Raw genomic sequence first — 23,185 nt, 5'->3', positions numbered from 1 at the left:
ATTTACTTTATATGCTTGTCCAGCATAATTGTATTGAACTATGTTTCTATTTAAAAAAATGTGTTTTGAAATGGTAGTTGATTGTGTTTTTGATATTATGTTTTTCATTATACACTTACACAAATTAAATGCAATATATACTTTTTATACATTAAATATTAAATATACAAAAGAATTAATAATTGTAATTTTATTAAAAAAAAAATATCATTAAATTTGACCCATAGTTTTTAAGTCTTCAGATTTTACAAATTCACAGCCAGTACTTTGAAGAATATCAATAATTTCTACACCTTCTGCTATTTCAACCAATGTTAGTCCATTTTGAGGATCGACTTCAAAGACGCACTACAATCATAAATTAAATGTATAAATAAAAATCTTTAAAAAACGATCATTATAACTGCTCGAGAATAATTTTAATAATGTATAAATTCTACTGAGCTAGAAAAATAGCTTTCTCAATATTTTGATTTCCAAGAAATTAAAATTTCAAAACATAAATTATACATTTCAGAGATAAATTTAAATCATAATCTTCAATTTTAACTCAATACATATATTATAAAATTTTAAATGCTCAGTATAAAGGTTAGATTCAAAACTTTTAAACTATTCTCTATTTTAATTATATTCTATACTAATTTTTTTGGGATGTCGTCTAGCAATTACATTGTTAGTAATCTATTAAAGGTAAAGCATACTAATTTAAAAAAAATTATTTTTCATCATATACTTATGTCTTAAATTTTAGTATTCAATTATATTTATGAAAACAAATAAATTATGACGAAAAATTTTAAATATGCCAAATATTATTATTTAAATTATTTATTACTAACTTTTTCAGTAATTATTTTATCAACACATTGGCTACCAGTTAATGGTAATGTGCAGTTAGGTAGAATTTTTGGTGATCCATCTTTTGTTGTATGTTCCATAGCAACAATTACCTTTGTATTAGGAGCTGAAACTAAGTCCATTGCACCTCCCATACCTTTGACTAGTTTTCCCTTAAAATACAAAATAATACATTCAAACATTAAATTTTGAATAAAAAAATGTATTTCAGTTGCTTACTGGAATCATCCAATTAGCTAAATCACCAAATTGAGAGACTTCCATTGCCCCTAGTACAGTTAAATCCAAATGACCCCTACATTACAAATGCAGAGCTACGATATAACTATTACAGAGCAATTTTTTCTTTTTAATACTATATTTACCCTCTGATAATTGCAAAACTTTCATCACTACTAAAAAAGCTGCTACCAGGTAAAACTGTAACAGTTTCTTTTCCAGCATTAATCAAATCTGGGTCAATAGATTTTTTAGATGATGGATGAGGACCAAGACCTAGAATTCCATTCTCACTATGCAGTATTACATTGATACCTTCTGGGATATAATTGCTGGCTAACATTGGCATTCCTATTCCTAAATTGACTATTAAACATTTTTAAGGATATTTATATCTATAAATCTTAATAAAATTATATTTTTTGTTTTCAAAGGATACCATACATGCCATTCTTAAATTCTAAAGCAACACGTTTTATAATTCGTTCTCTTAATTGAGCAGCAGAAGAGATAGATAGCATTGCTATGTTATCATCTGTCTTTTTTGCTATAACAGTTTTCTATATGCATAAAAAAAATGTAGTAAAAATATCAAAGCAATAATAATTTGTTTTATTAATTAAAAATTACTTCTATTTTCTTAACGTAATCTTTGCCTAAAACAATTCTATCTACATAAATTCCTGGAACATGCACTTGATCAGGGTCAATACAGCCCGTACTGACTATCTCTTCAACTTCTACAATAGTTGTTTTGCCTGCAGCACACATAGCCGAATTAAAATTCCTAGCTGATTTGCTAAAATAAATATTTACATTAAAGTTAATCAAACTAAATTTCACTTCTCTATAATACTTGAATACTAAATTTCCCTCATGATCTGCTTTTTGAGCTTTAATAATTGCATAATCTGCAGTAATCGCTCTTTCCATTACATAAGTTTGTCCATTAAAAACTTGAGTTTCTCGACCATCACTAGCAAGTTCTACAAGACCTTTTTTGTTGTTTTTTTTATTAGAATCATTCTCTTCATTTTCCTTATGCTGTATATACTTCAATGGAATACCACCATCTTGAATAAGAGTACCAACAGCAGTTGGAGTATAAAACGCTGGAATTCCAGCACCACCCGCTCGTATTCTTTCAGCTAAGGTACCCTAATATTATTCATTGTCATTATTATAATTTTTGTTTTATTTAAATTTTATGATTACAATTTACATTAAAAAATTTTAAATATTATATTTATATATTTCAAAGGTTATTTTGCAACCCAACTGTCTATGAATTTCATCTACAGAATGATAGATTAAGGGTAAGATATTCATATTTTGAGAACTATTGAAAATTTAAAATTTTCATAAAGAAAAAAATTGTATAATAAAAATTCAACACTTGTGGCTAATATTATTTAAAATTTTAATTTAAAAATAAAATATAAAAAACAATGGCACATTGTGGACAAGTCATAGTTAGAATAAATATAGATGATATCTGACAGTGATTAATTTTAAGAAAATGGTGGATTTTATCAAAAACAAAATTAATTTCTATTTACTTCATCATTCCTAATTAGTAGTTCTTTGATTTAGAAGTATAATATATGAAAAATATTTATTATAGCAATATTTAATTGCTTAAGTATGAAAATAATAATTCTTGTAATCATATTTGTCACTTACAACAGCAAGAATAAATACTGGTAATAATTTATGTGCCATTTAAATATATTTTTGTTACCTCCAGTATTATGAAAATCAAATTAATGATAAGTTTCTATTTTAAATCCAAATATTTGATTATTTCAAATTGTAAAAGGTTATTGAATAAAAAAAAATTTTTTTTTTTTGTATCATATAATCAAATTAAAATAGAAGGTTAAAAAGATTTAAAGTTTAGATTTTTATTCCTAACAGGACGAAAACAAATTATTTAATTATATATTTTTGTAAATTTTTGAAAATAATATATTAAAAAACTTCTGAAAAAATATGTCTTAAAATCCTTAATCTATTGACAATGAATATCTTCGAAGGAAAAATAACTGGGAAAATACCAAGAGGACACCCAAGGAAATAATATTTTGAAAACATCCAAGAAACTCATGAACTGTGCATCTTTTGTTACACTGAAGAATTTAATGTCAAACAGAGAAGAGTGGCTCAACGACAAGACATTGTCTTTAATAAATGATGATGATGATCCTTAATCTATCACTCATATAATTTTTTTAAGCCAATAAAAAATCTTCAGCTTGTTCTAATATTTTATTAATTATAGTATTAATATGCGAGTTCAATAAAAAATCAATTTAATTTTGACTATAATACGTACTTGAGGTGTAAGTTCAACAATCAGTTCTCCATTTAAATATTGCTGTTCAAATTCAGCATTTTCTCCAACATATGAAGCAATTACTTTAGATATTTTTTTTTGTTTTAAAAGTTTTCCCAAACCAAAATTATCAATACCAGCATTATTACTTATAACAGTTAAGTCTTTAATATCCTTTCGCTCAACTAAACCATCTATTAGTTTTTCAGGTATTCCACACAGACCAAAGCCTAAATAATTGTAAATAACCAGTTAATGAATTAAAAACAATTTATTACTATAAAACACTTAAATATGTGGTTTAAAATTAGTAAGATAAGTTTTTAAGATTTAAGAGAAAAGAATTATTTATGCTGTTTCAGAAACAATACAGTAAAGTAATGTGTGATATATAACTTGAATTTCCTTAGGAAAACAAACAAAACAAATTATTTAATTAATTTTTATAACATTTAAAGTACATTAAGTTATATACAATAGAACTGTTACTATATATTAAATCATGCCTCATATGTTGTACTTTACAAATGGGATATTAAACATTTTCTATCTGATTTGAATAAAATTAAATTTTTTAGTATTTTGTTGAATGATATATTTTTTGTAAATTACCATTAATTTAAATATAATATCTTGTACTTTTAAGATTTCAAGTTTATTTGTAGATAGCAAGATTAATTATCTTACATAATTTTACTCACCACCAAAAAGGATAGTACTGCCTGGTTTAACATCTTCTAATGCATGACTCACAGATGTATACACTTTTTGTTTTCCTAATCTTTTACAACAACTAAAATTTGATCGCTAAAAAAACATAAATTAATTAACATCGGAGTGTAACTAAAAATGTATTTGCAATACCAGAGTTAAATTTATAACTATTTCACCAGCTAATCTGATAGGTGCTTTTTTATTCATTAGAGTAATCATTCTTTAAAGATTTGTTTTTGATTTTTGTAATATTTTATTTATAACACCTAGCCAGACTTAGTGTACACTAAATATTTCACATTTTAAAACTACTAAAAAAAATCCGACGTTTATCAGTTATCAATATCCATTTCGCTGATAATAATAATAACTTTTGACCTATTAAATAATAAATTAAAGATCTAACCTTTATTAGGATGAAATCACATCTATTACATTTGACAAAATTTTTTTTTAGTTATAAATACTTAAGAAAACTATTTATAATTAAAATTGGAGCCAGTTATAGAGCGAAATAAACTTAAAAATAGGCTTGATAAATTTTACGTCAATTATCATTTATGTCAAATTTAATTTAATTTTGTGCTCTTGTAATTTCTTTTATACTATAATATGAATAATTTACTTTTAATTTCTAAACTTGTTTTAATGTTTATTACAAACCATTTTTTAGGTATTTTTTTTTCATTAAAAAATATTATTTTTGACCGTTTGTTCATTGTTTTAAAAGTATTATTTAATAAAGTAAATGTGTTTAATAGTTTATAGAATTTTCTAGTATTATTAAGTCAGTTAATATTTAAAATGTTTCTTAATTTGAATCTTCCTTAAAAAATTACTCAAAAAAATAATGCTATTAATCAATGTAAAAAATTAACCTTTAAAACTATTATTAACTTTGCTGCTCACGTAAATTAAGCAACCTAGCTGATGTTTATTCATATTTAGTAGCATTTTCGATAAGTTAAAAGTGTATGTATATTTCGTTAATGGATTTATTCGAAAGGTTTTTAATTTATTTTTAAATGTTGTTAATATTTTTGTTTGCATCTCTTTTATAACTTTGAAAAACTTTGATAAACATAAGAAAAAATACATTTTTAAGTCTTCTACTGCCGAAATAAAAATGATGGTAAAAAATAAAAATTCATCATATGATAAAATGATTTAAAAACTTTTTATCATTTGCTTCAAATAAAGATTATCTTATTTTTAAACTATTAACGGATTAAGCTGTCAGTTCCGGCCCTGACTAAATTATAAATGCGGGTCTCCTAACTTAATTAACTTACAACCAAATAATTATTTTTCAAAAAATTAAAAAAAAAAAAAAAGTGCACCACTGAGTATACGTGTTGCAAGCTTAAGTTGTATTTTATGAACAACCCTGCCAGATTCAAAATTTATTTTTGTTCTTTAGAATTTGACTGAACTCATTACTACTATAAAGTTTTAAAGATATGATTCTTAGGAAACTATGTGTAATTGGAGAGTAAATATATTTTTTACCTCCTCCAATAAAAGTTTGTAATCTGTACTTATGAAAACGGGTTTATATACACATTATAAGTTTAACCTTTAACTTTAATTAAGTTTTGAAAGATTTAAAACTATAAACGTGATTATATTTGGCAGTATAAAAAGAACCAAAGAAATAAGGCTAATTACAGTGCAATTAGTGCAGTATAATTTTATCTAAGTTTGATTCTATACTTAACTATTTTAATATAGTTGAAGGCATAGATATTAGCTTCTCATTGTAGATTAATCTACACTTCATGAGTTTATAATTGAAGATACATACGCTTATCACATCAGTTTTCAACCACGTGCACAATAACAGAATAACAGAATCGGTTATCTATTGATTTCGTTAATTCATAAATTAGATGTAGCATTATTTAAATAATAACAGACATAAAATAACTTAAATTATTACAATAATTTCTAAAATTTCCTACGTAATAAATTTTTTTTTGTAATAAGATAATTACAGAAAGATTTTTTATCATGGATAAAGACACAGAAATACTTCAATTAACTGCAGAAATTGTAGCTCTTAATGAAGAATTATCTCAAAAAACAAAACTTCTGGAAGACAAAAAGGTTACATACATTATTAAAAATTTTGCGGGAGAAGGGCATTTTCATTGACAATAAAATTTTCTCTGTCTAAGTTAACCTGATTAAGAAAACAATAAAAAATAACCGTAAGTAGTATTAAATTTACAATATTTATGTTTTCTAGAAAAAATTTTTGACTTCATCTGATATAAGCCGTTTCAGTAGGCAGATGATCTTACCTGAAGTTGGTGCTGAAGGTGCATTATAATTATTTTTTATTCTTAACTCTTGCTATAGATTTGTATTTTTTCTTAAGGACAAAAGAAATTGAAAGCTTCAAGTGTATTGATTATTGGTGTTGGGGGTCTTGGTTGTCCATCATCAATGTATTTAACTAGTGCTGGAGTAGGTACAATTGGATTGGTTGATTATGACATTGTAGAAGTAAATAATTTACATCGCCAATTACTTCATGCACAAAATAATTGTGGCATGAAAAAAGTTATATCTGGAAAATTATCATTAAAACAGTTAGTATAAAACAATGTTAATTGCCAATATTAATAATTATTGAAAAATTTGAAATATTTCTTTAAAATTTTTAATGATACTGTATGCTTTTAAGGACTATTCTTTTATATGTGATACAATTGTCATATTAACAAAAATATTTTTATAGCTTAAATGAAGATGTCAGAATTATTACTCATGATGTACAGTTAGATGCTAATAACTCGGTTGAAATTATTGATAAATATGATGTAATATTAGATGCAAGTGATAACTTGGTAACGCGATATATAATTAATGATACATGCGTGAAGATGGGAAAGCCATTAGTTTCAGGTTCTGCTATTCAATTTGATGGACAATTAGCTGTCTATAATTATAAAGGCTCAGTATGCTTCAGATGTCTTCATCCAAAGCCACAGCCTCCTGAAACAGTTGGTAATTGTTCTTCTGCTGGAGTTATAGGTCCAGGTTTGATATCACTTAAATTTAATATTTTATAAATCATATTTATCATTTAATTTTAACAGTTCCTGGTGTTATTGGTGTTTTACAAGCAATGGAAGCAATCAAAATAATTATTGACCATCCTAATGTTTTATTCAATAACTTACTAATATATGATGGTGGTGATTGTGATTTTAAAAGAATTAAATTAGGTAATGGTAAAAGAGAAGGATGTATTTGTACCAAAAGTTCTGAAAAAATATTAATTAACATGGATTATGAAGAATTTTGTGGATCAAAAGCTAACGATAAAGTAAAATTTTCTTAAAAATTTTAATATTCAGATAAAAATAGTTATTAATATTTTTAGATTAAAATATTAAACTTACTTGAAGATAGTGAGCGAATATCAGTTAAAGAATTGAAAAAATTAGTATCAGAAAATACACCATTACTTGTTATTGATGTGCGCAAAAATAATGAGTATGAAATGTGTCACTTGCCATTTTCTATAAATATTCAGTTGGAAGATCTTAATACTGATTTATTTAGCTCTAGACTGATTGAAAAAATTAATACTTGTTATAAAAAAGCACCCAATTGTTAGTAGTTAGATAATGTGTTAGTATTATAAATATTAAAGAATTTTTTTTTATATAGTGGTTGCAATTTGTCGTCGAGGAAATGATTCCCAAAAAGCTGTGATTGAGCTAAAGAAAAATACTGCTTTATTAAGCAAAGTTAACTGTATAAAAGATGTTATTGGAGGCCTTCAAGAATGGAGTAAAAAAATAGATACAAATTTTCCAGTTTACTAATTGATATTAAAATTTTTTTAAATTATAATATATATATATATAAATAAAAGGTTTAATTTTATTAACTACAACAAATAGGTTTATAATCTTCTTCTTCTTCCTCGCCTTAATACCAACTACTTGGGGTTGGCCACCCTTATCCTAAACTTCCACTTGACAAAATCCCCACATCCTCTACGCTCACATCAGATGTCCTTATATTAAATTCAATAGCATCCCTCCATCTCTTTTTTGGTCTTCCTCTACCTCTTCTTCCTTCAACATTCATTTCTATAACTGTTCTTACAGCTTCCTATTCTTCTCTTCCCATAACATGACCAAACCATCTTCGTCTATTTTCTTTCATCTTATCCACGATTGACACTACACCTATACTCCCTCTTCTATGCTCATTTCTTATCTTATCTTCTCTAGTCACTCCACTCATCCAACTAAGCATTCTCATCTCTGCTACACTCATTCTCTGCTCTACTTTCTTATCTAATCTTTAGACCTTTTCTCTCTTATCTTTGCAAGTCTATAGATTTCTGTCTTGCTTTCCTATCTTCCTAGTCTATCATACAACTCATCATACCTCTTAAACTTCGCCTTTTTTACTGTACACTTGGCTTCTTTGCACACGCGTTTATACTCCATCCAGTCTTCTCTCCTTTGCTCTTCTGCTATACTTTGAATTGCTTTTTCTTACTTTCTATGATTTTTTGAACGTCCTCATCCCACCACCAGGTCTCCTTGTTACCTGGCATTCTACTCCTACTCTCACTAACAATCTCCTTTGCAGTATTCATTACACAATTAATGATGGTTTATAATATTCATTTAAATGTAAATACAATAAATTAATTTTATTATTTTTAGAAAAATTTTGGTTTATCTAAAATAACTTCATAAATTTTGGTTAAAAATAAAATATATAATTTCTTTCAAGATTTTCATGTTAAACAAGTAGTAATTTTTGGTAAAAAATGGATGAAATTAATCATATATTTATGTAAAAAAAAAACTATAAATATTTATAGGATACATTGACATTATTTATAATTAGGCAGTTTGACACAAATATGGGGCACAATTTTTGATGTAGTTTACCATATCTGTAGAAATTCCAAATAGTGAAATATCATTTGGATGATTTTTACAAAAATAATTTTGAATAGATCCTTCAGTTGCTAAAATTTTTGCTACTGGTAATGAATTAACAAATTTTACATAACAATGTCTTGAACTTGATGCCAATACTTTATATGGTGTTAATTTTAAATCTAAATTTTACACTCAAATAAGTGTTACCAACTTTTATGTCTTGTTTAATAGTTAAATTTTGATCTCCATATTCAATCATCAAATACCAATAAAAGTAATTTGCTAAACTAAAATTTTTACTAGCTCTATGAATGAGAAAACGGGCCAAGTCCATGTCTTCAGGTTTACACATTTCAAAATGATTAATAGTACAAGGTATATTACTTTCAGTACTATCTTTTAAACTTAAGCTTGACACAGATTCTGTAAGACTATATGTTACAGGATGCTTGCTTTCCAATATTTTCATTTTTTCTATACTATTTGTACATCTACCTATATATTGTTTAAAAGTGTGTATATAGAAAATGAAAATCATACTTAATGTCCTTAGTATATTTTTATTGATACATGAAGTGATTTATTAACTATGCTCCATGCAAAATCTTTAGTAACATAAAACATAATTTTTTCTTTTCAGAATTTAATAATATACTACTAATTTGAAGTAAAGTGGGTCTGTTTATTTTATCTCTGTACATATATACACCACTCTACTCCTCCGGTTCTTGTTTAATAGTGCTAACATCTTTTAAAATACTGCTTCAAAAGTTATTATTGACTAATCATTTTCTTAGTTAGATTATTTAATTATTATTAAATTAATTATGTTTTACATTTTTAAAGATTTTGCATAAGTCATAGTTAATTAAATACCTTTTATTATTGTACTTTGAAATCTTTAAATATTATTTTTGTTTCTGTAATATTTATTTAAACAATAATAATATAGAAAATTCTATATTTGATTATAATATTAATATAGCAAATTAACTTAGAAATCTTAATTCATAAGTAAATAAGTAAGTTTTTATTTCTAAAATAACATAAAGATGAAGAAATTGATAATGAAACATTTTGAAAAACAAAATTTCCTTCACATCTATACAAATAATTATTTATCTGAATGTAAATAATGAACATCTGATTGTAATCGCAGTCTTTCTGCTGCTTGTTCAGGCGTGAGGTCTCTTTGACATTGAGCTAGCAATTCAAATCTAAAAAATAATAATTATAAATCCTTTAATATTTTATGGTGAATATGTTTAGGATGATACTTTAAACTCAAAATAATAAATATAAACATTTTGCAAATAGAACTTAATTTTAAGTATCAGATTGTTATTGATAAATTATTAAATTAAGCTCAGAAAGGTTTTTTTTCTGATATAAGTAAAATAAAAAATGTTGAAAGCACATGCTATTTTTATGTTAAAATTTTTGGTTTTATATTTCTAAATTTTAATTGCTATAACTTTTTGAAAAATGTATGATTCAACACAATTTTTTATTTTAACACTTTATATTTACTCTTTTTATTTGACATAATTATTGTTAAATCGGACTATTTCCTTTTATACAGAGAGGGTTTAAATCTTGAAATATTTGAGTAAAAAGTAGAACTTTTGAAAATTTTCTAGAAATACTGATTCTTTTAAACATATGTTAAAGCATTCATTAGATACTGTAATTTAAAAAAAAATGATCTTGCTGACCTATGATCTATGTACAAATGACTGTCAAAATTGAACTCAAATGAAATTTTCGTATAAAAAATCACCTTCTATTATTTTGGTATTTAAAGCTGTCATAACTTTTAAAAAAAATAATTTTAACTTAAAGTGCATAACATGATCTTTATTTTTACATATGTTTGAAGCTCGGAATATTTCTGGAACATTTTCAAAAGTTAAGTTGAAAAAGTTAATTTTTGTAAAAAGTTGTTATTTTAAATTCCCCCCCTGTAAGTAGGTTAAATGTTAGATTTTCAAAAAAATGATATCAAATGAAAGGAAAATATATAAGGTTTTAATAAAAAAATATATGTTGATTTATTTATTTTTAAAAAAGTTATGGTAGTTTTAAGTAAGAGAATGTTAAATGAAAAAAGTTTCAAAAATTACTGATTTTGATAATTTTTTAGGAGATTTCTCCCATTTACGGAGAATGAGGGAAATTATTTCAATTTTTAAGGGTAATATCTTTAACTAGTTACGATTTGTGATCTTCTGACATATTGTTGAAAGAAATTAGTCCAGTGAAAACTGAGAAAAAGTGGCAACAGACACAAAAAAAAAACACATCTTGGTAAAATTAATACCTTTTCAAACTCGCATCGAAGCTAAAAAGGGTTTTGCTTAGATTGATATATGGTCAAGAACTTATATAATTACTATTAATAGTAAATTTATGAAAAAACCTAAAAATTCGTTAAAATCACTTGTATATTATATTTTTTGTATTTATATTGTAATAAATCATTTTAAAGAATGATGGAATAAGGAATGTAATAATCACTTAAGGAAAATGAAACTAACGAATCAAACGAAGAAGATAAATCTGAAGAAGATGACGAATTAGACCCAATTATGAGAGAAGAGTTCGACAAAGCTTTGCAGAATCTGAAAAATAAAAAAGCAGCAGGAATCGATGGAATACAGCGGAGCTTTGGAAGGAGGCGGGAGAAAAAGTTAAAAGGGAATTATTTCAAATTATCAAAGTCATATACGAAACCGGTGAATTGCCTGAAGATTACGTAAAGAGCCTAATTATCCCCATCCCAAAGAAAACAGCAGCAAAGAAATGTGAAGAATACCGTACCATTAATTTACTATCCCATGCCTCTAAAATAGTAACAAAGATTATATTCAAACGTATTGAAGGTAAAATAGAACAATCGTTGATAGAAGACCAATTCGGGTTTAGAAGGAATATGGGAACGAGAGAAGCAATATTGGCGTTAAGGATAATCATTCGAAAAAGGATTAGGAAAGACAAACAAACATTTATAGCTATTGTGGATATCGAAAAAGCATTTGATAACGTAAATTGAAAGGTAATGTTTAACATGATGAAAAGATTGGGGTTAAAATACACAGATAGGAAACTTCTGTATAACCTATACAAGGATGAATCCGCAGTTATAAGGATCCAAGATGAGGAAGAAGAAGTAAAAATAAACAGAGGAGTTAGACAAGATTGTACATTATCCCCAATTATATTCAACGCATATATTCAAGAAGCAATAGATATGATAAAGGAAAATGCCAACCTAGGGATAAAGAGTAACGGACAAAAAATAAGTATGTTACGTTTTGCCGATGACATAGCTTTAATTGCTGAATGCAAGAAAGATCTGGCTCAACTATTTAAAGCTATGGATAAAACATTCGAAAAAGAGTTGGAAATGAGAATAAATGTGAAGAAAACAAAAGTAATGGTATGTGAAAGGGAAAATAATACAAGAATACAGATAAAAATACGAAACCAAGCAATAGAATATGTAGGTTAATTTACATACCTGGAAAGCGCAANATATGTAGGTGAATTTACATACCTGGAAAGCGCAATCAATAAGGATGGAAGAAACAGAAGTGAAATTATAAAACGTATTTGTCAAGCTAAAATAGCCTTTAACAAAAAGAAAACTATATTTATATCAAGAAGCATGAGTCTATAAATAAGAAAAAACCTATTAAAGACGTATGTATGGAGCATTGCTCTGTACGGGTGTGAAACCTGGACAATAGCAATGGAAGAAAAAAAAAAGACTTGAGGCGTTTGAAATGTGGTGCTATAGAAGGATGCTAAGGATAAGTTGGATGGACAGAGTAACCAATGTAGAAGTACTGGAAAGAATATCAGATGGAAAGTTACTATGGAATAACATAGTCAGAAGACACAACGAATGGATAGGTCATATAATAGACACGAAGGATTGTTGAAATTGATAATAGAAGGAACAGTAGAAGGAAAGAACCGTAGGTGTAAACCAAAATTGGAATTCATTCAACAGATAATAAAGGACCAAGGATGTGACTCATATGTGGAAATGAAAAGGAAGGCGTATAAGAGGGAAGACTGGAAGATGGCTGCAAACCAATCTACAGATTGAAACCATAGAGAGAGAAATCATTTGAATAGAAATACTTAGCATTTCCATGTAACTCTTGGTGTTTAAATAATTGATACAAATGAAATATTCAGAACTATGTTCTGTATAATTATATCCTGTAGTATTCTATAATATACTGAAATTCAAAAATATTTCGTGCCTAGTATCTATGATTTTGTCCGCTGTTGTTTTGTTGAATATTATTTTAACCTATATTTTTTATATGTTAATACTCATTTTTAAATATTAGTTATAATATCAAAGATTAGAAAACTAATTGCACATTTAAAATCAATGTGAAAAACTGATCAAGAAAAGTATATTTTTGACTCTTATGAAAATTTCTTGTAGACTATTTATTTGTAATTAACAATAAATTATTGTCTAAAAAGTTATGTATTAAGCCCTTCAATTTTGATACACGTTTGCCATAAAAGTAACAATTATTTATACTATATTTGTCTACACTGTGCCGCGACCCCATTGTGCTAACTTTTTTTTATATTAAAACTTTAGGTATTTTCCTTTCATTTGATATAATTTTTTTTAAAAAACCTGACTCTACCTGCCTACAGGGGTGGTTGGGTTATATGATTTTTCTCCCTTCCACTTAGTTTCCTACACACAAGAAATATTAACTTTTCTCCTCTTCTATATTTCTAATAATTCTCTACTTCTACCAGTTAATATTACAACATTTCACATACCTATTCTTACTTTGTATCTATCTTTCTCTTTTATAAATGAGTCCAGCTTAGAGTTGACTGATGATGTCCCTACAACACTAAGCGTTGGGTAAGCCTGTACACATGACTGGTGAAACAGCTACTGCACAAGTTATCCGTCAGGTATCACTTTATTCTTTAGTTCTTCATCGTTTCTAACTACTTTATTTCTTCTCACCTGTTGTCTCCGTATACATCCGAGATGGTACAATGAGCCTAGGTTCTGTGTAGGACTCTTAATATTTTTTGACAAAATTTATACCGGTGTCAATTTGATGCAATTTCATTAGTCGCCTCTTACGACTGGTAGTAGAAGGGCTGTGGAAATATCCTTATCCCCTATTCACAGGGTTTTATTTTGTTAATACTTTGTTATATTATATGCTTTTATAAATTTTGTTATGACGGGTTCCAAGTTTGTGTAATATTGTTGTAGGATTATATAGTAGCATAGAAATATTTTTTGTTTTAGGGGGGATAAACAATCCTAATCATCAAAACTATAATTACGGTACCAGGACACTATTAAGTTTTTAAGTCAATTAAAATTTGTATTGGCTGGTGATTTGTTCTGGATATTATAAATGCATATAATTCTGGGCCTTAATTACTATAATATTATCTATATTATGATTTTGATTTGCCTCCTTATATTTCCACATAAAATTTCCTTCATAAAATATATTGTAATATCATTTTTAGGGAACAATATTATGGCTGTGATATTTTAATCAAAACGGATCAGTTGAAAATATAGAAATAAGATATCATGTCTAATTTTTAATAAACACTGTAGTTGTAGATACTACCTGCTAGATTGTTTTCAAATGTTTTTTTAATAAATTGTATTAAATACAAACAATATACTTTTATAATTACCCTGATATGAATTTCTTTATAGTAGCAGAACGCAGAAGAGGTGGCAAATATATACCATGAAACACCCAGTGATCATATCCATCCCAGTTTGAGCCAGTAGGAGCACCTTAAAATTTATTTTAAAAAAAGACTATCAATAGTCACTTAAAATACGAGGCTGTATGTTACAGTAGTTATTTGGATCAACTCTCTATATGTTTTTGACAAACTAATAAAATTGTGCTTAATACAATAAATTTTTCAAAAAATATTTTTTGGTCGATTAAAATAAATAGGATTTTTTCATGTATCTTAGTATAAAAAAGTTTTTAGATTTAAGCTTTTTAATGAGTTATTTGACATTACATTTTTAAAAATTAATTAAAAATTATTGTTCACTAACATTATTTGTTTAATGACAATGATCATACTAATTCAATATAATATATTCTCTATTTAAATATGCAAGTATCTAGCATTAAAGTTGACTTAAACTTAGAATAAATATTAAAAACAAAAAACTCTTGTGAAAAGTCAAAACTTCTTTTTGAGATTGGCCCTTTTGCACTTTCAGTATTCACAGATTATTTTTACTTAGAATATTTTTGTTACATTTTAAGTTAGGCGTTTTAAAATTTTTTTTAAAGTTTTAATTAGTATTTTTAAGTAATTTTTTTTATTTTTTGATTATAAAGCTTTCTTTTAAAAGGAATTTTTAATTGCTGCTATTTATAGAGGTGTTAAACAGTAGATTATTTAATTCATATATGGAGTTGATTTAACCCAACCTTCTTAATTAATAAAACATAGAATTTATTCTCACCATGCCAGCCCATTGAATATGGAAATGATGTTTTAAACAAATTATCATATTTAGTTGTTAACACTTTCATACTTAAAGCCAAATCAGTTTTTTCATCATCTGTAATCTCATTCATTCTTTTAATCCATCTCTTAGGTAAAACCATTGTTTCGTAAGGCCATATAGCCCAAAATGGAACTAATACAACCCAATTTGAATTTTCATAAACAATTCTTTCCTGTAATAACAAAGATATTTTTGTGATTTAGTTAATCATTTTGATTTTATATAGTTATTACCTTGGCCTTTAATTCACGTTCAACATAATCCATCAACATTGGACGCCCATACTTTACAAAGTAGTTTTTTTGATTTATATCTTTTATATGTGGTTCATTTGGTAAAAACGAGCATGACCATATTTGACAGTGTGGATGATGATTAGAACAACCCATCATAGTTCCTTTATTTTCAAAAATTTGCACCCATGTATATTGTTTTCCTAAGTCTTTCAATTGCTCCACCCAACTAAACATTTTTTAATTTTGTCAACTATTTAATTAAATTTAACTAATTTATTTTAAATTTCAGCAATAAAATTTTCTATAGCCCTTTTTTTATTATATCAGTGTATTTAAAATGCTTATAATTTTAACTTTTAATCAAAAAACCTATAAAATAGTAAAATATATAAAATATAAATAACTTAAAAAGTAGTGGTAATAAATATTTGTGTATTTAAAAAAATACAAAACATTTTTTCCTTGATTGAATTAAAGATTATATACACAGTTATAACTTTTAGCATTTACACATTTTGTTTGCGTAATTCTGAAATAATATCAATGTCCAAATAAAAAAATATTTTTAGTTAAATTTTAATTTTAACAATAATTATACTTATAGTAAATAAGTAGAGAAACTTTTGGGGGTTATATCTTCTTAGAAAAAAATATTCGCGTTGTTTTATTAAATATTCATGAAATTTGCTAACATTTCAATGTGGATTTCTTCAGGACGGTTGATACAAAATTTTGAGTTTAAGAAGTCATTATATCTCAATAAATATGTTTAAAAATATAATAACTAATTGAACTTTTATTTTAAAGGTCAAGGTTAGTTTCAAGGTGAATTAGTTCAAATATAGATTAAATATTAATTATAATACCTACCAATCAATTACACACTTTATTTCATCAATATTCATTAAAGAAATAGTCACATTAGATTTTGGATGAAAACACATAACTCTGCAAGTTCCTTGTACTCCTTCTATGCGAAATAATGGATCATTACTTAAAGGTGGTTCAGGTGTATTTTCTAGCATGGCAGGAAAATCATTTTTAAAAACATATGTTGATGTATAAAATGGAGTTTGCTTAAAATAACAATGTTATTTTATTATTATAACATAATAATATTTCATGTTTGAATAACCTTACTTCTCCACTACTTCTAACTACTCCCGGACAGAGGGGATTAGTTGGGTCAAATTCTGGACCCATATCACAATAGACAGTTTCTGTCTGGCCATCCCATGGCCTTTTCATACGTTGAGGCGATACTAATATCCATTCACCTTTCAAAGGGTTGTACCTTTTATGAGGATGTTCTAATTAGTAAAATAATATTCAAAGATTAATTATTATGTAAAAGATATAAAAAATATATAGTATACAAATGATGTATTTATTATTTGTAATAGTTTAATTAAAACTTAGGTAACATAAATATAAAATAGGAAATTTTTATATTCATTATAAAAATAAATAGCTCTAGATCATAATATAACTTCTAAAACAAATTATTAAACAAAATATCTTAATATATATATATATATATATAGTTTACAAGATACAATTTAGTGACTTTCATCCAAAAAATATAATTATATTTTATTTAAATTTATTTACCAGATGCAATAAACTGCATTTCAATTTGTAGTTATTTAAATTTTACAATAAACTGACCAATATCAAACTATGAGTAATTTAATAAATATGATTGCTTAACAATATATCATAGCTTATAACAAAAATGACTTCAATACAGTTTGATGTGAATAACACATTCTGTTCTTAAAACTAGAAAAAAATTTATCAACTTTATCTAACAGCCTTGAATTTTGAATATTCATCAATAATATAGATAAGATATCAATATAATAATAAAATCATCATATATAAGTTATTTATATTTTTTCCAGTATTTTAACATATAAAATAAAAGTATTAATATTTATAAACAATAAATTTTATTTTCGCCAATATTGGGCAAATTTATGAAGCTGTTCAACAAGAACTGCCATAACAGCAGTGACTGAAACATCCAATAAATTTTGAAAATAGTGTACTGCTTCTTCATCACCTAAATCTAGTCTAAATTTATCTTGAACTTTATCGACAGTTTTATCTGGTTCTAATGCAATATCTGGTACACTAGCATCTACCATTAATGAAAACAAGTTAAGTATAAGATTGGCGTGTCTTCTTAAATGTAAAAATGCAGTATAACAAAGTTTTCTGAACTCGTGATAATATTCACTATTAACACCTCCCATTGCCTCAACCATTTCTTTGCTAAGTTTCATTGGTGGAGGTAATGGCTTAGGGTCTCTTCCTAATATATATCCAAAATCAATGTGAAATAATTTTCCAGTTGAAGTTAATAGTAAATTATCAAAGTGACGATCACCTACACCCAGCAAGTAGGTAATGACACAATAACCCGCACAACTTTTAATATAATTTTCCATGATATCTGTAGAAATTCCAAATAGTGCATTATCATTTGGATGATTTTTACGGAAATAATTTTGAATAGAACCTTCAGTTGCTAAAATTTCTGCTACAGGTAATGAATTTACAAATTGTACAAAACCATGTCTAGTACTTGTTGCCAATACTCTATATGGTGTTAATTTTAAATCTAAATTTTCACTCCTCAAAAGCTTATCCATCAGTGTAATTATTTGCAAAATGAGTTGATCTTGGCGTAAATCATCACCGTGCTTAAAAATGGCAACATATTCTTTATTATCTTGTACTTTAAATGTTAATCTTGAAGGCATCAATGCAGACTTGAAAAGTACAGCTTTTTCAGGTATGATACCAGTAATTAGAATGCTGGGATCTAGTGGCAAAGGCAATGGATCAAATGCCATAAAGCTAAACTTTGAATCAGCTTCAATAAGAAGGGCTTGAAGTTTATCAATTTTTTTCTTTCGATTACCACTTTCTCTTGCAACTGCCTTTACAATGCGAACTAAACGATCAATGAAGTTTTGTTGTCTAGTTAAATTAGCATGAATTCTTTGACATTCAGCATTACCATTATATAATGTCATTAAAAAAGTTTTCATTACACTCAAATACATGTTACGAACTTTTATATCTTGTTTAATAGTTAAATCTTGATCTTCACATTCAATCATCAAGTACCAATAAAAGTAATTTGCTAAACTAAAATTTTTACTAGCTCTATGAATGAGAAAACGGGCCAAGTCCATGTCTTCAGGTTTACACATTTCAAAATGATTAATAGTACAAGGTATATTACTTTCAGTACTATCTTTTAAACTTAAGCTTGACACAGATTCTGTAAGACTATCTGTTACAGGATATTTGTCTTCCATTAATTTCAAACTATTAGTTATATGTTCAAAATTTTCATATTTAAGTGCTTGTACTAATTGAAGTAAATATAACAGTAAATCTTCATCAGTAGCTTGTTGTAAACGTTCTACAGCATATTTCCTGACTGATAAATGTTTGAATGCAGGACTAAGTAATCGTAAGGAATCATCTACATCCATTGGCGCCCATTGGTACATCATGTCTAATGCTTGTTTAGCCTCTCCATGCAATTTCCAATTTACACATTCCAAAAATTTTGTAAGAGCTTTTTTTTGGTTGCATAAATAAAATCTGTATTTCCATATAAGATCTTGTTCTTCAGTAGTTAACATTTTTGTAGGAGGATAACCTACAATAGTGTTTAACATATCCCTTATAGTCGCGGTTGGTTTAGCATCTTTATCAGATATACCACTTCTCAAACTTCTAGCAAGTTTATGATGTTTACTTTCAACCAGATTTTCTTGCATAACTTCAGCATCAGGTACTGTTACAATATCAGGATTAACTCTAAAAGGATAAATTTCATCACCGTCTTGTTCATAGTGAACGACATTGTACACTGTACCGTTTGATAGAATTTCTGGAAATTCTATCATTAAGTATGGAAAGTTAGATGTTTTTTTTTCTTTTTCATTGATTAACTCAATTTCTCTAAATGTCAGTCTATCTAGCCAATCAACTTCAGGCATATTGCCATTTCGATGTTGTTTTGCTAATTTTGCCAAAGACTGCATACGATTTGTATCAGACAAACATTTTCCAGGTGTACCTAATATACTACTATCTGCTTCTCTATCAGGCCACACTCTAAGATCTATCATACCTTGACGGAATACTCCATGCTTTCCAAATAAAGATATAGATGTCCCACCAACAGCAGTCATTGTATTTGGTCCAGCACAATCATACACTGTTAATGTCAGTAGTGCATTTCTTGGGAGATCACTAAATTGAATTGGTAAAACAACCCATTCATTCCAACTCCAGCGATTTGTAAAATGTTTGTAAGAAGTTGATACAGGTAGGCTTAAAGGTTTACCATCACTATAAACTTGACAGTATACAATCAAATCAGAAATTGGTTTTTGATATAAACCATTGAATTTTTTCATGGGATCACTAAGTATTTTCTCATAGTCAATTTTATGTTTAATACCCTCAAGGGTGCCTACTTTAATTTGAACATTAGTTTCTAAAGAACAACTATAAACATAGTTGAAAGTACTGTTTAAATTTCCACTCATAATATTTTATAATAGATATTACTGATTTAATTAGATATACAATGAGCTCACATCGTTTGATCATAACATTCAAAAACTAAGTAAAACTGTTTAATCAAGAATTATTTGAAATAATGCTACAGGTGCTGGAATAATTAAAAAAAGACTGTGTCCTATGATAATTTCAATAGAAATCTGTCAATTTTTCTAATAGAAAACCTGTTAGTGTATAACGAATTTATAATTATTTTCTTTGAGTGATAATATATAAAATAAATATGATCACGATTGTAAAGAGAATAGATAAGGTTTAATCTATTTTGTGATTCTAACTTCAAACGGTTAGCAAACAAAAATGATGCATGATAAGGATGCGTTCTGTATTTTAATGAAAGATTTTTCAGGTATTATAAATATATTAATATTAATGATTTATTTATTAGTTAAAAAGTATAATTAAAAGGTGTTATACACAAAAAGAAATAATGTTGCAACTACAAGATTATGGAAGTAGTAGTAGCAGCGATGAATGCGAAACCCTCGAGGATAATACAGGGAATGAATCTAAAATAAACATGCAAGAATTAACTAAAAAATTTGCAATAAATGCTACGCCTCATGTTTTACCTCCGGTAAGTCATTTAAATTGTTTATTAAAACTTTTTTTATGTTATATAACTAGTCTTATTATCATTCATGAAAGATGAGCATGAGCAAACATGAGCTACTATTATTGAAGTAATTTGCATGTTTTCAAAATATGATTTTTAATAAAAACTTAAAATCCATGAATAAATAATTTTAGTGATTTATTTCATAATAACCTGTACATGCTTTTGTCACAAATTTATTCTAATTGTAAAATAATATCACTAGTGAATAAACATTACTGAATTTTTAAATAAGAAATTAAGATATCTGATTAGGACTACTTGTATTTAATAATTTCTCTTACAAGAAAAAAAAACTGAATTAAACTCTTCTGAATTATCATAATTTTTGAAATAATATCATTAACTGTTTATTCACTAAAAAATTCTAATTTTGAATAAATAATAACTAAATCTTTGTGTCTGTTAATTATATATATTATTACATTATTACTATGAAAAATCTTACAGAAAAAAAAAATGTAATAATTTTATGAGTGCGTCATATTCTTCTTCTTCTTCTTCCTCGCCTTAATCCCAACTACTTGGGGTCGGCCATCCTTATCCTAAACTTCCACTTGACACGATCTCCCATATCATCTACGTTCACATCAGCTGTCCTCAAATCACATTCAATAGCATCCCTCCATCTCTTTTTTGGTCTTCCTCTACCTCTTCTTCCTTCAAAATTAATTTCTATAACTGTTCTTACAGCTTCCAATTCTTCTCTCCTCATAACATGACTAAACAATCTAAGTCTATTTGTGTCATCTTATCCACGATTGACACTACACCTATACTCCCTCTTATATGCTCATTTCTTATCTTATCTTCTCTAATCACTCCACTCATCCAACTAAGCATTCTCATCTCTGCTACACTCATTCTCTGCTCTACTTTCTTATCAACCGCCCAACACTCTGAACCATACATCATAGCTGATCTCACTACAGTCTTGTAGAATATACCTTTCAGTCTCATTGGAATTCTTTTATCGCATAAGAAGCCAGTCGCTTCTCACCACTTCAACCACTCGCACTTAATCCTGTATCTTACATCCTCATCAATACCACCACTCTTTTACACAACTGAGCCTAAATACTTAAAACTTTCCACCTCTCCAATCACGTCCTCACTTAATGTCATATATATATATATATATTCTTTTCCCTAAACTTTTCTATTAGTTGCCTCACATAAAATACTGGCTCCTTTGTTGATTTATAAGACATAAAACCAAACTGGTTTTAAGATACAGATGACTCATTTCTTATTCTCTTATCTATTACTTTTTCCCAAATTGTCATACTATGATTCATAAGCTTTATGCCTCTATAATTTTCACCATTCATTTGGTATTTTCCCTTCTAATAAGATTTTATTTAAAAGTTCCTTCAACCACCTCATGCCAACACCGCCTAATATTTTCCATACCTCTACTGGCACTTCATCTGGTCCTACTGCTTTATTCTTTTTCATTGATACTTCTTTATCACTAATTAAATCTAGCTGTCCCTCATTCCACGAGATATCCTCTAATGTCTCTTTTGGGTATTCCTCATTCAAATATTTTTCAAAATACTCTTTCCACCTTTTTTTCACATTATCATCACTCAAGAGTACCTTATTATCATCACTTTTTATACACCTTATATAATGATAATCTTTAGACCTTTTCTCTTTTATCTTTGCAAGTCTATAGATTTCTTTCTCGCCTTCCTTTGTTTCTAGCCCATCATACAACTCATCATGTCTCTTAAACTTCGCCACTTAATCCTGTGTCTTCATCCTCGTCAATACCACCACTCTTTTGCACAACTGACCGTAAATACTTAAAACTCTCCACCTCTCCTATCACGTCCTCGCTTATTGTCACTGGTCCCCTTATTTCACCTATCTCGTGTTCTCCTTAGTCAAACTCGTACTGTCTTACTCCTACTTATTCTAAATCCCTTTTTTTTTTAAAGCTGATCTCCACACCTCTAGCCTTTGATTAATTTCCTCCCTATTTTCTCCTATTAACACTATATTGTCAGCAAACAACATGCACCACGGCACAATAATTTTATATAATCATAAAATTANCCACGGCACCTCTCCTTGTATTTCTCTAGTAATTTCATC

The 23,185-nt window shown here is 27.1% G+C and overlaps 5 protein-coding genes across 9 annotated transcripts in view; 2 read left to right on the top strand and 3 right to left on the bottom strand.

Annotated features, from left to right (window-relative positions):
* Window positions 1-124: 124 nt before the first annotated feature.
* Window positions 125-4,461, bottom strand: LOC126902392 (succinyl-CoA:3-ketoacid-coenzyme A transferase, mitochondrial). The gene is made up of 10 exons (XM_050679610.1): window positions 4,280-4,461; window positions 4,117-4,222; window positions 3,416-3,645; window positions 1,937-2,238; window positions 1,711-1,879; window positions 1,520-1,640; window positions 1,227-1,446; window positions 1,081-1,156; window positions 843-1,013; window positions 125-348 (listed from the first exon to the last, which is right to left on the bottom strand). Exons 1-10 carry the CDS (start codon window positions 4,346-4,348, stop codon window positions 211-213), a joined length of 1,602 nt encoding a protein of 533 aa, XP_050535567.1. The 5' UTR covers window positions 4,349-4,461; the 3' UTR covers window positions 125-210.
* Window positions 4,462-5,956: 1,495 nt separating this feature from the next.
* Window positions 5,957-8,016, top strand: LOC126902393 (adenylyltransferase and sulfurtransferase MOCS3). 2 transcript variants are annotated; one of them, XM_050679611.1, is made up of 7 exons: window positions 5,957-6,235; window positions 6,378-6,450; window positions 6,510-6,723; window positions 6,873-7,174; window positions 7,234-7,463; window positions 7,521-7,752; window positions 7,811-8,016. In XM_050679611.1, the coding sequence occupies exons 1-7, from the start codon at window positions 6,140-6,142 to the stop codon at window positions 7,966-7,968; spliced, it is 1,305 nt and encodes a 434-aa protein (XP_050535568.1). In that variant the 5' UTR covers window positions 5,957-6,139; the 3' UTR covers window positions 7,969-8,016. The 2 variants fall into 2 exon arrangements, with proteins under 2 accessions (XP_050535568.1, XP_050535569.1); XM_050679612.1 differs by lacking the exon at window positions 6,378-6,450 and having other exon boundaries at window positions 6,221-6,339.
* A 2,042-nt stretch (window positions 8,017-10,058) lies between these two features.
* Window positions 10,059-17,626, bottom strand: LOC126902396 (probable galactose-1-phosphate uridylyltransferase). Its single transcript, XM_050679615.1, has 7 exons — window positions 17,464-17,626; window positions 16,993-17,162; window positions 16,723-16,928; window positions 15,850-16,078; window positions 15,572-15,788; window positions 14,770-14,875; window positions 10,059-10,268 (listed from the first exon to the last, which is right to left on the bottom strand). Exons 1-7 carry the CDS (start codon window positions 17,480-17,482, stop codon window positions 10,166-10,168), a joined length of 1,050 nt encoding a protein of 349 aa, XP_050535572.1. The 5' UTR covers window positions 17,483-17,626; the 3' UTR covers window positions 10,059-10,165.
* A 97-nt stretch (window positions 17,627-17,723) lies between these two features.
* LOC126902388 (phosphatidylinositol 3-kinase catalytic subunit type 3) lies at window positions 17,724-20,596 on the bottom strand. Its single transcript, XM_050679598.1, has one exon. It carries the CDS (start codon window positions 20,430-20,432, stop codon window positions 17,805-17,807), a length of 2,628 nt encoding a protein of 875 aa, XP_050535555.1. The 5' UTR covers window positions 20,433-20,596; the 3' UTR covers window positions 17,724-17,804.
* The window catches only part of LOC126902391 (pre-mRNA-processing factor 17), an 11,067-nt gene continuing 7,978 nt past the window's right edge, over window positions 20,097-23,185 (top strand). The window contains exons 1-2 of one of the 4 annotated variants that reach the window (XM_050679608.1): window positions 20,097-20,209; window positions 20,855-21,043. In XM_050679608.1, the coding sequence (XP_050535565.1) occupies window positions 20,897-21,043 (147 nt within the window). In that variant the 5' untranslated portion in view covers window positions 20,097-20,209; window positions 20,855-20,896. Of the gene's footprint in view, window positions 20,210-20,633; window positions 21,044-23,185 lie in introns of those variants that run through there. The other 3 variants (XM_050679607.1, XM_050679606.1, XM_050679609.1) reach the window with 3 other exon arrangements.

This window comes from Daktulosphaira vitifoliae, unplaced genomic scaffold (assembly GCF_025091365.1).
Source record: "Daktulosphaira vitifoliae isolate Bord-2020 unplaced genomic scaffold, ASM2509136v1 Scaffold_3, whole genome shotgun sequence".
NCBI classification, from domain to species: domain Eukaryota; kingdom Metazoa; phylum Arthropoda; class Insecta; order Hemiptera; family Phylloxeridae; genus Daktulosphaira; species Daktulosphaira vitifoliae.
This window is presented reverse-complemented; position numbering and strand designations above follow the sequence as displayed.

What these genes read in the sequence shown, in the direction of transcription:
- LOC126902392 (XM_050679610.1), bottom strand. Translation starts at nt 4,348, where the DNA reads ATGATTACTCTAATGAATAAAAAAGCACCTATCAGATTAGCTGGTGAA. An exon ending in TTGTTGAACTTACACCTCAA is followed by an intron (nt 2,239 to 3,415) that starts GTACGTATTATA and finishes GAATAATATTAG; the next exon opens with GGTACCTTAGCTGAAAGAAT. An exon ending in TAGCTAATTGGATGATTCCA is followed by an intron (nt 1,014 to 1,080) that starts GTAAGCAACTGA and finishes TTGTATTTTAAG; the next exon opens with GGAAAACTAGTCAAAGGTAT.
- LOC126902393 (XM_050679611.1), top strand. Translation starts at nt 6,140, where the DNA reads ATGGATAAAGACACAGAAATACTTCAATTAACTGCAGAAATTGTAGCT. An exon ending in TGCTGGAGTTATAGGTCCAG is followed by an intron (nt 7,175 to 7,233) that starts GTTTGATATCAC and finishes TAATTTTAACAG; the next exon opens with TTCCTGGTGTTATTGGTGTT. An exon ending in TTATAAAAAAGCACCCAATT is followed by an intron (nt 7,753 to 7,810) that starts GTTAGTAGTTAG and finishes TTTTTTATATAG; the next exon opens with TGGTTGCAATTTGTCGTCGA.
- LOC126902396 (XM_050679615.1), bottom strand. An exon ending in ATATTCAATGGGCTGGCATG is followed by an intron (nt 14,876 to 15,571) that starts GTGAGAATAAAT and finishes ATAAATTTTAAG; the next exon opens with GTGCTCCTACTGGCTCAAAC. An exon ending in ATAAAGAAATTCATATCAGG is followed by an intron (nt 10,269 to 14,769) that starts GTAATTATAAAA and finishes ATTATTTTTTAG; the next exon opens with ATTTGAATTGCTAGCTCAAT.
- LOC126902388 (XM_050679598.1), bottom strand. Translation starts at nt 20,432, where the DNA reads ATGAGTGGAAATTTAAACAGTACTTTCAACTATGTTTATAGTTGTTCT.